The sequence below is a fragment of the Elephantulus edwardii genome, unplaced genomic scaffold, assembly GCF_000299155.1.
Source record: "Elephantulus edwardii isolate Elephantulus edwardi_28Jun2011 unplaced genomic scaffold, EleEdw1.0 scaffold00071, whole genome shotgun sequence".
NCBI classification, from domain to species: domain Eukaryota; kingdom Metazoa; phylum Chordata; class Mammalia; order Macroscelidea; family Macroscelididae; genus Elephantulus; species Elephantulus edwardii.
The window spans coordinates 10,548,711-10,563,680 of NW_006399821.1; the positions used below are offsets into that span (position 1 = coordinate 10,548,711).

General features: G+C 42.1%; 1 protein-coding gene across 1 annotated transcript in view; it reads left to right on the forward strand.

Moving 5' to 3' along the window:
- The window catches only part of CDYL (chromodomain protein, Y-like), a 100,783-nt gene extending 92,137 nt beyond the window's left edge, over positions 1-8,646 (forward strand). The window contains exons 6-8 of the mRNA XM_006888760.1: positions 346-556; positions 6,564-6,707; positions 8,290-8,646. Of these exons, the coding sequence (XP_006888822.1) occupies positions 346-556; positions 6,564-6,707; positions 8,290-8,448 (514 nt within the window). The 3' untranslated portion in view covers positions 8,449-8,646. The remainder of the gene's footprint in view (positions 1-345; positions 557-6,563; positions 6,708-8,289) is intronic.
- The last annotated feature ends 6,324 nt before the right edge of the window (positions 8,647-14,970 follow it).

The window sequence follows — 14,970 nt, forward strand, 5'->3', positions numbered from 1 at the left end:
TGTATCTGGCTCCTTATATCTCATAAAGAGGAACTGTAAGGACCAAAATGTTTTGGTCTTCAAAAAGCCCAAGCTACAGATATAAAAACAGCCTCTGGCTTTCACATAGGTCAAGCCGGTTTATACGTGAGGTTTGGTGTTCAGATACATTAAACTTTATTTATAACATGAAGAAAATACATGGTCCACAGTTGCAGGAAGATCTTAAATAGCTCAGCTCTTCTTAATGGTTCTCACAGTTTCCATCTTAGTAAATTGAATTATAAAATGGTGGAATTTTTTTTTTTTTTGCTTCTGCTCATGAGTGCAGTGTTTGAGTAACTCTTCATGTATGTTTCATTTTAGAAACTTCGTGAATACTTTCATACAGTTTAAGAAGCCTATAATTGTAGCAGTAAATGGCCCAGCCATTGGACTAGGAGCATCTATCTTGCCTCTTTGTGATGTGGTCTGGGCCAACGAGAAAGCTTGGTTTCAGACACCCTACACCACCTTTGGACAGAGCCCAGATGGCTGTTCCACAGTTATGTTTCCCAAGATCATGGGAGGAGCATCAGTGAGTACCTATTACCAAAAATTTTTTCTGGAAAATTTGAAGACATGTGGTTATTATTCTTCTAAATAAATGTAAAATGTCATTCTGTTAAGTTTTCCATCAAACATAATCATTTCTTTAGTTTTTCATAATGTATTAAATTGTAGGTACTTTCCATATGTTGATGCAGAGACTATTTATTGGCACTATTCTGCATCATTTGCAGAAGCACCTCATTTCCTGAGAAGACTGTGTGTATATAACACTAATATATTCTTAAATACTCTATTTGAAATGCTAGTAACTTTTTAGAGAACAAATGAAAGAACAAAATAACTTCCTAAAGAGGGTTTTTCCTAGGTACTTTAAAAAAAAAAATGCACACAACTGGATTATTGTTGTTGTGTTCCATGGAGTTGGAACAAACCTATAGCTCACCCTCCAGATTTCAGGATTTTGGCATTTTCAGAGGCAGTAACTCTTACAAGAGGAACTTACCCATCTTTTCTCCTGTGGAGCAACGGATGGATTCAAACTGCCCACCTTTGGGATTGCAGCACAACTTTTTACCACTTGGCCACCTGAGCTCCCTTTTACCTGTTTAAGCCTTTCATAATAATTGTATGTGTTTATACTCTGGCTTTTGTCATTCCTACTTTTTTAAAATATAAGTGTCATGGATTGGGTTTCCCAGAAGTGGACACTCACTGTGGGTAGTCAGCATCTGTGAATAACAAGGCCAGTTAGCTCTTGAGATGAAATTCTGTGTCTGCTGACAAACGTATGCCTTTTCTGGACCCAGAGGAGCCTATTGTTAAAAGGACAGATAATGGAAGATTCCTTAGTAGGTCACAGAGATCAGTGAAAGTGGATCAAAATGTAGGCTTCTGATTCAGTGTCCTATGAATTGAAAGATGGCCCTCATCTTCTTAAAGCTGCTTCCAGGGTCAGTCCAGTCTGTACTCCCTGTGCTATGTAGCAGATCTCTGTTCTGAGGCAATCCTGGCGATGGTGAATCCCATGCCAGAGAAGCACATCATTCATAAGCTTAGCGTAGTATGGGCTGAGGACCTGAGGCAGGAAAGGCACCCTACCCCTGGAATGAGCATCCAGTCCTGTTAAGTCCACATTTCACCTTGTGCAGTTGGTTAGCGACTTTAAAAATACTCAGAGGCATTGTTTAGCACTGGGGCACCTAACTGTGCGGGTAGGTTCCCATGGACACAGCTCCATCACTCACTGTCAAGGCCCACCCCACTTCCAGGGGATGGCCAGTGATCAGCACTGCTTGACATCCCTGTCTACCTGAGTTTAGTCTTTCTTCACTCTTTCCTGTGGATTCATAACATACCCGTGTCGGATCTCTGTCCCCAACCTTCCTGTCCTTGTCTATCACGCCCCTGACACCAACTAGGCCATTGACTGCTTGGTTAGTATATTGTCTAATTTCCATTCACTGCCTCCTACCTGAAGGAGCCATCTAGATGTAGCCTCTCTCAGAGGAGAAGAGGCTGGCTGGGCAAAGCTCAGCAAACTTGCCATCCTCATTTGTATGCCACTTTTGGTCATGAAAGTTCTCAGGTGGCCGGCCACTGGAGTGAGCCTAGTGTTGGTAGATAATGCAGAGGTCTGGACCACCTCCTGGTATAGCTCCACGTGTGTGCGGGGCATGATCCTTGTGTTTGTAACTGCCCATCTGTTATACCTGCAGCTGAGAGGTCAGATGCTATCTGTCTCGGGAATTTTGGAACACCCAGTGGGTTGTTGCAGGGGTAGCCTTGAGCTTACTTATTTTAAAGCCTCCACTTAGACAAACCTTGAAAAGTTACCACTGCTGGTATCCTTTTTCTGTTCTTATGGTGGCACTAGAAAAGTTCTGGTGACATAGTGTGTTACGTGTTGTGCTACTAATCAAAAGGTCAGTGGTTTGGATCCACCCGGTGCTCTGCAGGAGAAAAATGAGGCTTCTTCTCACATAAAGATTTACAGCCTTGGAAACCCAGTAGAAGGTCACTGAGTGATTAGTACAGAGTTCTAGTGGCTTAGTGGTAACAACTTAGACTGCTAAGCCAAAAGTATGTGGTTTGAATCCACCAGCTGCTCCATAGGGAAAAAATGGACAGTCTCCTCCCTTGCACATTACTGACTGAAAACTCGCTGGAGGGTCAGCTATAGGTTGGTTCTGACTTGATGTTACTCAACAACAAGAACAATCTGAGTATGTACAGGAGCCTTGGTTTCCATCAAGGCTTTTTTTTTTTTTTTTCCTCTTCCCCACAAGACGTTTGGTAATCTGGTGACTTTGGTTGTCACAGCTGAGGAAATGCCAGTGGGTAGAACCCTGGGTTACTGTCAGTGTCCAACAGTACATAGGATAGACCCCACAAAAGAGCTTTCTGGCCCCAAGGGTCAGAGCCCAGGCTGTGAGATCCTGATTTGGACCCAAGAGCCCAAAGCTCGTGGTGCAGACTCCAAACTTCCTAAGCAGAGTCTCTTTCTTTATGTTGTTGTTGTCGTCGTCATCGTGTGCCGTCAAGTTGCCTGTGCCACATAGCGACACTATGTACAAGAGCCCTAAATCCTGCTCTGTCCTGTTCAATCTTATTGTCTCCAACACACCTACCTCCATTACCCCAGTCACTGAATCAGTCCACCTCATAGAGGGCCTTCCTCTGCTGCACTGTCCCTCCACCTGCCTAAGCATGACATCCCTCTCCAAGAACTGATTGCACCTTGTAACATGTCCAAAGTATGTTAGATGAAGCTTCAGAAGCCTTACCTCCGAGGAGCAGCCTGGCTTCACCTTCTCCAAGATGAACTTGTTTGTTCTCCTAGCAATGCATGGTATATATATTCAGTACTCTTCTACAGCATCGTAGCTCAAAGACATTAATTCTCCTATCATCCCTAGTCATTGTCTAGCTTTCTGATACATAGCAAGTAATTACAAAGACCATGGCCTGTATCAGGCACACCTTAGTCTCCAGACTCACATCATTGGTCTTCAGTACTTTGGAGAGGTCTCTGACATCAGACTTTCCCAATGCAATTCATCTTTTCATTTCCTGGCTGCTGGTACTGAGAGTGTTGATTATGGAGCCAAACAAACTGAAGCTGTTAACAATTTCAATCTCTTCACCATCTATCATAATGCTCCCAGTTGGCCCAGTGGTGAGAATCTTTGTTTTCTTGATGTTAGTCTTCAATCCACATTGAAGGCTGCAGTCCTTGACCTTCTGCATCAAATGCTTCAGATCCTCCTCAGTTTCAGCAAGCAGGGTTGCGTCATCTGCATAATGCAGATTGTTGATGAGTCTACCTCCAATCCTGATGCCACACTTCTCATAGAGCCCAGCCGCCTGGATAATCTGTTCTGCCATTGAAAAGATACGGAGATAGGACACATCCTTGGCACACACCCTTCCCAATTTTGAACCATGCTGTGTTTCCTTGCTCTGTTCTGACAGCTAGCTCTTTGCCCAAGTATAGGTTTCACATAATAAGCACAGTTAAATGTTCTGGGATTCCCATTCTTCTCAGTGTTAGCCACAGTTTGTTGTGATCTACACAAATGCCTTTGCATAATCAGTGAAACATAGACAGACGTTCCTCTGGTATTCCCTGCTTTCAGCTAAGATCCAGCTGACATTAGCTAATAATAACCCTAGTACCACGGCCTCTTCTAAACCCGAGCTGCACTTCAGGCACTTCTCTGTTGATGTTCTGTTCCAATTGTTTTTTGGATAATCTTCAGCAGAATCTTGTTTGCATGTGGTATCAGTGATACTGTTCAATAATTTCCACACTGTCAGATCACCCTTCTTTGGGTTAAGAACAAATATAGATCTCTTCCAGTCAGTTGAGCAGGTGGTTGTCCTTCAGATTTCTTGGGCACAACTTGAGTCAGAGGATCATATGATCTACTATGCTGGAAATGAAAAGATGAGCATAAATGGGGTTGCCTTCATAGTTAAAGTAATTTCTAGATCTGTCTTAAAATACAGTATTGTGAGTGACAGGGTAATATCCATATGCATACAAGAAGTCCAGTGAATACCACCATCATTCAGATATATGCACCAACAACCAGAGCCAAAGAGGAGGAAATAGAAGATTTCTACCAACTTTTGCAGTCAGAGATCGATCAAACATGCAATCAAGATGCATTACCAATAATGGGTGACTGGAATGCAAAAGTTGGGAATAGAGAAGAAAGATCAGTAGCTGGAAAACATGGACTTGGTGACAGAAATAAAGCTGGAGATAGAATGATAGAATTTTGTACAACTAACAACTCATTCATTCAAAAAAAAAAACAAAACATTTTATAAGAAACATAAACACATTTTAAAAAAAAAAAAAGAAACATAAACACAGGCTGTACACATGGATTTCACCTTATGGCATGCCTAGGAATCAGATCGATTACATCTGTGGAAAGAGTCACTGGAGAAGCTCAGTATCAGCTGTGAATACTAGGCCAGGTGCTGATTGTGGAACAGACCACCAACTACTCATATGCAAGTTCAAGCTAAAGCTGAGGAAAATTAAGTCCACAGGAACCAAAATTTAACCTTGAGTTTATCCCACCTGAATTTCAAAACCATTTCAGGAACACGTTTGAGGCCTTGGACATTAATGAGCGAAGACTGGATGAGCTATGTGAGGATATCAAGAATATCAACCATGAAGAATGCAAAAGGAAGTCAGAGGAGGAAGAAAAGACCAAGATGGATGTCAGAAGAAACTCTGAATATTGCACTAGAGCGCAGAGAAACCAAAGCAAGGGGAAGAAATCTTTGTGTATAGAAAGTAAATGAATGTGAGGTGCTTTAAACTGTGACCATCCTTATTAAGTGACTGCCTAAGTGGTAAAGCTTTTCCTGTGGGCATTTTGTGAGTATGACCCTTCAGTAGCTTGAGGCAAGATAGGTCCACGTTTCCTTTCCCTAAGTAATGTGTGTATAAACTCAGAAAGGGGGATATGGAAAGGAGTCCTATTAGGAGTGCTGATGGTACTATGGACGAGGCATTAGACTGCCAGAAGGTCAGGGATTTTAATCTAGCCTTTTCTGTTTCAGAAAGATGAGCAGCCTACTTTTTTAAAGACTTTACAGCCTTGGAAACCCTATGGGGCATTTGTCTTCCATTCTTCAGGGTCCCTGTGAATCAGAGTCAACTCAGTGGCAGTGGGTTTGGGGGTTCTTAATATCACACTGAAGTCACTAGGTGGTGGAGTTAATGTGTTCAATTGTTAATCGAAAGATTGGAAATGAGAGTCCAGATTGGAAGAACAACCTGGCAGAGATGTTAACAGATGATGATCTTGGGACACACCCAAGTCTTGAATAGTTTAATAATTTAATATCCAAGAGGCAAAAAATGTGAACTCCAAGTTCCATCATCCAGCATTTCACTGGCATTAAAAGACTGCCTCTGTATATTGGAAAAAAGTCATCATTTGTGGTATTGGTAAAGATTTTTGAATTTTCACCATTCTTTTGGACAGTCAAAACAACAAAAAAATCTGTCTTGGAGGATTTGGGAGCAGAGGGCACCTTAGGGGCAAGGATGGTTACACTTCATCTCACACACTTTGGGCATGTTGTCAGGAAAAGCCAGTCCTTGGGAAAAGATAGAATGGTAGGAAAAGTAGATTCAGCAAAAGAGAGGACAACCTTCAATAAGGGAGACTGACACAGAGACTGAACGATGAGCTCAGGCACATCAGAGATCAGGAGGGTGGCTCAGGAAAAGTGTCATTCTGCTGTCCATAGGGTGGCTATGAATTATAGTTGACTCTGGCACTGAACAACAGATAGACCTATGCATGCATACACACACAGACACACACACGCGCGTATGTTCCTGTATAATCACTCATGAATTTCAAGTTCATTACTACTACTTAAGTTACAGCATTTACCAATAACCTGCCTGATTCTTAAATAGCTCTTTATGTCTTTATTATCCTTGATCTAATTGTACACACTGATCATATTCATATCAACATGAATTTCTCTTTCAGGCAAATGAAATGTTGCTCAGTGGGCGGAAGTTGACTGCGCAGGAAGCATGTGGTAAAGGACTGGTCTCCCAGGTGTTTTGGCCAGGAACGTTCACACAGGAAGTGATGGTTCGGATTAAGGAACTTGCCTCATGTAATCCAGTTGTAAGTTTCTTATATGTGACTTTTAACATGTGACCTTTACCTCCTCAGAGTCAACACAAATACAATTTTTATTGTTGTTATTGTTGTATACCATCGAGTTGGACCTACCCATAGCTTATCCTCCAGCTAGTTTTCAGAGGCAGTAAATCACACAAGAAGAGATTGCCCTCCTTGTCCCATGGAGAAGCTGGTGGATTTGTATTTTGTATCTTTGTGTTGGCAGTGCAGTTCCTTACCACACAGCCATAAGAACTCACACGTATATAGTAGCATCTCCTATGTATTCTTTCACTTTCAACAGAAATCCTGATAAGAGAAATAACCATGGCTCTCTCTTTGAAAATACAAGAATTAAAGAATGTTCATCTAGTGGTATTGCCTTAAATTTAGTAATTTTAACATCTCTTATGTATGTTACAAGGGAGCCCTGGTGACATAGTGGGTAAGGAGTTGTGCTGCCAACCCAAAGGCACAAGGTTCCAATCCACCAGCTGCTCCACAGGAGAAAGATGAGCAGTGTCTTCATTTACAGCCTCTGAAAACCTACTGGAACGTCAGCGTTGAGTTGCTTCTGGCTCGACAGCACATAAATATAACCACATTAATATTAGAGGAGTTGATGGCATGGATTTCGTTTTTTGTTCTGGTTTTGATGTTTTTATATGCACGTTTACAAGGAGCCCTCGTGGTCATTGCATGTCAGGTTCCTAATCAGTGGGCTACAGTTTGAACTCACTCGCTAATCTATGGGATAAATGATCAGTCTCCTTGGGACTCCGTGGGGCTCAATATGACCCCTCAGTGAGGCCAGAATCCACTTGATGGCCGCAAGGTGTACATGTTTACAGAAGCTAGTATTCATAGTTACTCATTTTATAGAGTTGTCTTTCATTTAGCCCCCTACAGTAGAGGAAGTTTTTGTTTAATCAATGTGCTGCAAATAGTTACTTTTCTGCCAGTATTTAGCAAGTGGCAGGAGGCACTGTTATTTTAACATTAACTGGCATAGTTTGTCAGAACTATCAGGCAAACCTATGAAACCTCGCCCTTTGTTTTAAACTTGGTTCCTCGTCATTTTCATTGATCATCTAAAGAGAATTGGTGTCCAGTTTGGGGCCCCGACAAAGCAGGAGCCACAGCATGGAGTGAAGGTTGGTGCCCTTCTGAGTGAGGGCCAGAGCTGCAGTTAGTCCTGCTCCCAGGAATTCATTCTCTCTGTCATTGCCACTGAGTCAGAACCGACTCAAAGCTGACCCTCCGTTGGGTTTCCTGAAACTGTGAACTGCACAGGAGCAGATGGCCCCTCTTCAAATAGAGCTGCCAGGGGATTCAGAGAGGCGCAGCCTTTGGGCTAACAGCACAGCATCTCCCTATGAACTAGCCCACAGAGCTCTCTAATAACTCTAGGAGTCTGTTTGGAACCGAGAATGTACCCAGTATCTTAGGTGACATATACTTTATTCAGATGGTAGGCCTGACATGTGTGGTGAACGGGGCTCAGTTGGAGGACTGCCTGCCTTCATGACAGGGACCCCGCAGGGCCAGTGCATGCACACACCTCTCTGCTTGTTGTTTGGTCTAGGTGCTGGAGGAATCCAAGGCCCTTGTGCGCTGTAACATGAAAATGGAGCTGGAGCAGGCAAACGAGAGGGAATGTGAAGTGCTGAAGAAAATCTGGGGCTCAGCCCAAGGGATGGACTCCATGCTGAAATACCTACAGAGGAAAATCGATGAATTCTGACTGTCAGAGTTCCTGCAGAACGACACTGGAACTGTCTGTCGCAGGAGCTCTGCGGCACCACGTCGTCCACTCCACCCTCATAGCCTGAAATGCGTTTACCCATAGCTCATGCTTGGAACAAGGACTGGAAACTGCCAAGCTATTTATTATCAAGGAGTTTTTAAGTACTGTAACATTACAATAAATAACTACAAAGCTCCTTGGTTCAAATGTCATTATTTTATACACAATGTACACAAAAGTATGGAATTGGAATGGTGAGCACTACACTGCTCTTCGAAGCTCATTTCTGTTATCTCTGGCTAGTACTATCTAAAAAGGAATTCTGATTTGCTGTCTTTAGATGGCAGAGAAGTCTAGCATAATGTCATTTTCTCATTTTTCTTTTTTCTTCTAGAATACAAATTCTAAAAGGGGTATCAGCCAGCCTCCCCTCCCTGTCCAGATAGCTGTGGAGATCAGCGATACTGTCTTTGTCTCCACGAAGGCACCTATACCTCAGAGGTGGAAAATTTAAGATCAAAAGGAAGACTTCTCTTTTCAGATGACTTTTAGTGAAAAGTCCCCAGTGGTCATACCCAAACGGAAGGTCCGCTTAGGGTCTGCCGAGGCGTCAGCTGGCCCCTTCCTTTTTAAGATGTCACTTCTTACCCAGTTAACGTGAAGGAGCCAGTGCCCCTAGAAGAAGGCTTGTTTTGCAGTATTAGTGAATCACTGAATAGCTTAAGTCTGAATATCTTAAGTTATGAGTTAGTCTTAGCAGATATTAAATAGTTCTTTGACCCTTTTGAAAAATAACTACATAAGTGCTTCTTGTTACTGGGTGAGAAATTAACTACTTTATATACAATTTTGGTTTTTTCTATTTGCAGATATAATTGATGTATTACACCAAAAAGAAGTATTTTTTATGTTTATAATGTGTAATTTTTAGGTTCACTTAGAATATATTTTATTTAATAAGTTAAAAATTCTTTTGGCACACTATTAAATGCAGAAACTCCTTTCAGAAAATAAACTACCTTATATTAGACACTTGATGTTCTTTGTCTACACTTTTATGTCTACACAGTATACTGTCTACAGTATGGTGTCCGAGAGTGCCCTGTGTACATAGACATTCTGCCTTCCCTCTGGGAAGGTGTTGATTCCTGGCTCCAGATGCCTTTTACTAGTTAGGCTTCTGAGCTTGCAATCATATTGAATGTATGAAGAATGAAATCAAATCAGACCTTATTTTTGTACAGTTTTGGAGTTTATACTTAGAGCTGACCGCCTCCCGACGGCATGGAGAGCCGTGCAGTCTGTAAATCTACCTTTGCCCGGGATTGATTGGTACAGTATTTTTGCATCTGTGGGACCTACTTTTTTTGTTCAGTAGTTTGAACTATATATAAACTGTACAATCTGTAAAGTTTTTATAGAATAAATATTCAGCTGTGAAAACTGGTTAAATAAAACTAATATTTCTTAACACATTTGAAATGTTTCTTCTAATGATTCCTCTGAGGTCTCTCATGGGATGTTTTGTCTAATCTTTCTTCTTGTGAAATGTGTGGCTAAAACATCTGTACAGTTTAAAGACTAATGAAAGAAGAGCCTATTTATCAGAGTAGAGCGGTGCCCGTTGGCTTTTCTGTGCCTTCCTTTGGAAGTCGAGTACAACTTTTAGCATCTTTGTGAACAGATCTGAAGCCTGTGCCATCCGCACAGTCTGACACATTCAAGCCCAGTGCTGCACTCACTGTGTCAGCCCACCTGGTTGAGGGTCTTCCTCTCCACTATCTCTGCCTTCCCAAGCATGATGTCCCTGTCCAAGGAATAACCTCTCTAGCAACATGGTAAAATAAGTAAGACAAAGCCTCATCATCTTTGCATCCAAGGAGTGATCTGTCTCCAAGACCTACCTGTTGGCAGTCTGTGGGCAGCTTGGAAGTCACAGACACCCAGTATGCTTCCAGGTCACCTCCCTCTTGACCCTTCTCATCTAGGTTACCAGTTTAGCTTTGGGTGGTGGTGTGTGTTTTTTTATAATTGTGTTAACAGTTCCCTTGCTTTTTGTATTACTGCCTGGGCTGATGTTCAGCACTTTTGAGTGGGAACCAACTCAAAAGCTGACTCTCTAGCAGGTTTTCAGAGGCAGGAAATCCACTCAAGTAGATACTCATAAAATATGTTCTCAAACTCTAAACATAATACTATCAAATGGGTTTCAACTGATTGTGACCCTCCGTCGGATTTCCAAGGCTTTAGATCTTGAGGGGAGGAGACTACCCACCTTTCTCCTGCTGACCTGCAGATGGATTAAGCCACTAAGCATGGCCTTTGGTTGGCAGCCCAGGGACTATGCCACCCCACCTCCTTAGCACATTTCTGTGGTGTGAGGGATTTTCTGTTATGTAGAGTTGTATCTAGTGCTTCTGTACTTGATCATGTAGATATTTTTCCATTACCTTTTGTCGGATAAGTGTCCTGAAGTATCTTGGCCCAAGATTACACAGGATTTCTGATACCATAGTGTCTTGTAGCATTTACAAATAAAGAACTAATTCAGTAGATCCAGTTGGGGCTCTCGGCCCATCCAAGACTGCCCTCTCCACAGCTCCCCTTGGCACCCAGGGACTATCAGCCTTCATCTCCAAAGCAGACTCCAACTTCCAAGCACTGGCTTCACTTGCTGACAAACCAAGAGTCTCTTAGGAGGAGGTTCGACAACATCAGCTTCAATTCTGCACCAGAATTGTGGAGCAGAAAGAAGTGCAGCCTCATGTGGGGAAGTTTTAATCCACCCAACTTTGGAAAGGAGAACAACTTGGACTTGCAACTCCATTATAAGACAGTCTTAGCTTTATGGAATATCAGACTAGCCCTAAATTATTATTACTAGTGGAAAAATTGGAAATTGTTAGACATGCTTTGGTTAAGTAATTACATAAAAGCCACACTGTTCAGAACTGATTATTTTTGAGACCTCAAGTGAAAAGCAGGTTATGAAAAAGTTAAGGCTCAAACACCCATTTTGTTCTTTCAACAGGGAACATATTCTCATGTTTCTCAGTACTTCCCCCCAAGTCATAGTGACTGACTCCCTTTGTGTCAGGGCAACCCTGAGCCCTGTAGTTTTCAGTGTTGGGTCTGTTAGAAGTACTTCACCAGGGCTTTATTCTGAAGAACCTTTGGGGGTGTTCAAACGACCAGGCTTTCATTCCATAGATGAGTATCTGAAATCCCCAGGGCCACCATGAGTGGGAGCCTGTGTGTTTTTGCTCTGTCTGGTGCTCCCCAGCTCCTGGGTGTAGGTGCTACTCCGTGCCGCCTCAAGCCAGGGCCATCACCTCGTTGGCCTCCATTTCCTCCATTGTGACATGGATGGTAGTAATAGCACTCACAGCAGAACATACCATGTTATACTATGTACTGAGTGTTCGTTTTATGAAAATATAAAGTGAAGGTTCTCAAAATTTTGTTGAACAAGTTCCTTATCCCTAGCAAAAACATAAAAATCAGCACAATGTCTTCAGGGTATTAAGGGGACTCCATACCACAACATAAATGGGAGAGTTGTGTGGAGGGCACCGGGCTCTGGTCATGTGGTGTGAGAGTAACAGGTGTGACCACCTCTTTGGTCAAGTCCCACTCCCAGTTTGGCCACACCACAAAGGACCCAGCCAACTCGGACATCGCAAGTCTGCTTACACAGTCTGAACAAAGGGTTTCTGAGGCTGTAAATATTTTTTACATATTTTATTGGTTTATATACAATCATTCATATCACACTATTTCTGCATATACATTGTGTTTTATACAAACTCATTTACATTGTATTTCATTCATATATATTGTGGGGTATTTTCTCCTTAAATCATCTTACTACATTTGTGAAAGGGTGTGAGCCGGCTACTCATGCCACTCACCTTAATATCCTTGTTTTAGATAGCCAATTTCTGATTTGCCCATCCCTATCAAACCAATACTCTTAAGGGAACAAGCATGTCCCCTTTTCTGTTGTTGATTGCCTTGAGTACAACTCATAGCAACCCTATAAACAAAAGGCCAGAAGCCCTTCTACAACCACAGACATTTATCAAAGTCCATACGAGTTTGCAGAGGCAAGTTGTTTAGGAAGTGGATGCCACTCCTGCTCTTCCAAACCTGGAATCGAATCTTACTGTTGAGTCGCTTGTGATGCATAGCAACCCTATGTACAACAGCTCTGAACTCTTCCCTGTTCTGAGCCGGTCTCACTAATTCTGACACACCGACCCCCATTGCCCCAGTTACTGTTATCAATCCATCTCATCCAGGGTCTCCCTCTCCTGCACTGTCTGTCCATCCTTCTGAGCATGATGTCCTTCTCCAAGGACCAATCTCTCCTGGCCACATGCCCTAAGTAAGTGAAACAGAGCGTCAAAATCCTAGCCTCCAATGATTAGGTAGATGAGACAGAAGAGAGATGATAGAGATAAATACTAAGATATATATACACATCCAAACGTGTACATATAGATAGCCAGCACACATATGCATGTACATATAAACTCAAACTCTTTGCCATCAAGTTGGAGCTAACTCATAGCTGACTCTGCAGCAGGTTTTGAAAGGCTATCAATTACATGTGAAGAGATTGCCCATCTTTTTCCCTCAAAGTAGCTGGTGGATTTGAACCTCAGAGTAATTGTGGCTTTGGGTGGGCAGTGCAACTCTCCACCAAATAAATCATCAGATATCATTTATTGTTGTGTGTCTTCAAGTCAGAACAGAGCCATAGTTGACCCTCCAGTAGTTTTTGAGAGACAATAAATAGCACGGATGGAGATTACCTACCTTTTTCCTTCAGATCAACTGATGGACTCGGACCACATGCCTTTGGGATTGCAGCACAGCTTCTTAGCACGAGGCCACCAGAGCCTCCTATATTTATAGCCAGTGTTGAAACTACATATATATAAATACACAGATATAGATAACCAGACACACACACGCATATATTACACATATACAAACATATATATACATCAATCTATATGCGGAACAGATTGTCCGGGAGGCTGGACTGTTTGAAGAGGAATGTGGCATCAGGATTGGAGGAAAATTCATCAACAACCTGCATTATGCAGATGACACAACTTTTGTTGCAATTGAAGAGGACCTGAAGAATTTGATACTACAGAAGGTGAAGGACTGCAATCTTCAATACGGATTGAAGCTCAACATCAAGAAAACAAAGATTCTCACCACTGGGCCAATTAGTAACACCATGCTAGAGAAGGGATTGAGATTGTTAACAGCTTCAGCTTGCTTGGCTTCACAATCAACACTCTTGATACTACTAGAAAGGAAATAAAATGATGAATTGCATTGGGAAAACCTGCTGCCAGAGACCTCTCCAGAGTACTGAAGAGCAATGATGTCAGTCTTGAGACTAAGGTGCACCTGGTCCAGATAACCAAATGCTCCAGAGCCAATCACCAGCCAGGAAAAAGGGAAAAAACCCAACAACTTATCCCTCTGAAGACACATGAGTTCCCAAAGGTGGTTTAAAATTAAGAACAATATGTATCAAGGCTGTATCCTTTCTCCATACCTATTTACTCTGTATGCTAGCAAGTTATTAGAGAAGCTGTACTCTGTGGAGAAGAATGTGATAATCAGGATCAGAGGAAGACTCATCAATAACCTGTGTTATGCTGGTGACATAACCTTGCAAGAATACAGCCTTCAATACAGACTGCATCTCAATGTCAAGAAAATAAAAATTCTTACCACATCATGACAGATGGAGAAGAGATTACTTTGTCTACAATTTCATCTTACTTGAATCTACAACACCCTTGAGATCAGCAGTCAGGGGATCAGGAGACGTATTGGGGAAGTCCATAGTCAAGGACCTCTTCAAATTACTGAAAAACAATGATGTCAGTTTGAGGACAAGGTACACCTGATTCAGTCCATAATCTTTTGAAACACTTGCTGTGCATTTGACAGCTGGGCAATGACTAAGGATGACAGAAGAATTGATGTCTTTGAGCTGTGGTATTGGAGGAGAGTACTGAATATCTCATAAACTGCCGAAAGAACAAACAAATATGTTTTGGAGAAAGTGCAGCCAGAGGGCTCCTACGAGGCAAAGATGACAAAGCTTCATCTCATATATGTCAGGCATGTTGCTACGAGAGCCTATTCCTTTGAGAGTAACATCATGTTGAAAAGGGGAAGAGGTGGTGAAAGAAAAAAATCCTCAACCAGATGGGTTGACACAGTAACTGCTAAAATGGGCTCGAGTGTGTCAGAAAATGTGAGGATGGCACAGGCTTGGATAGGGTAGGATAGGATTCGGATCTGTTGTTCATAGGGTTGCTGTGAGTTGTACTTGACTCTACAGCACCTAACAGCAATAACAGATACTTATACATTGTCAGACACATATTTGCATAACCAGATGAATATATACCTCTATATGTATACACATACACATATGTGTGTTTATATATCTGACTATACACACACAGATATAGATATAGA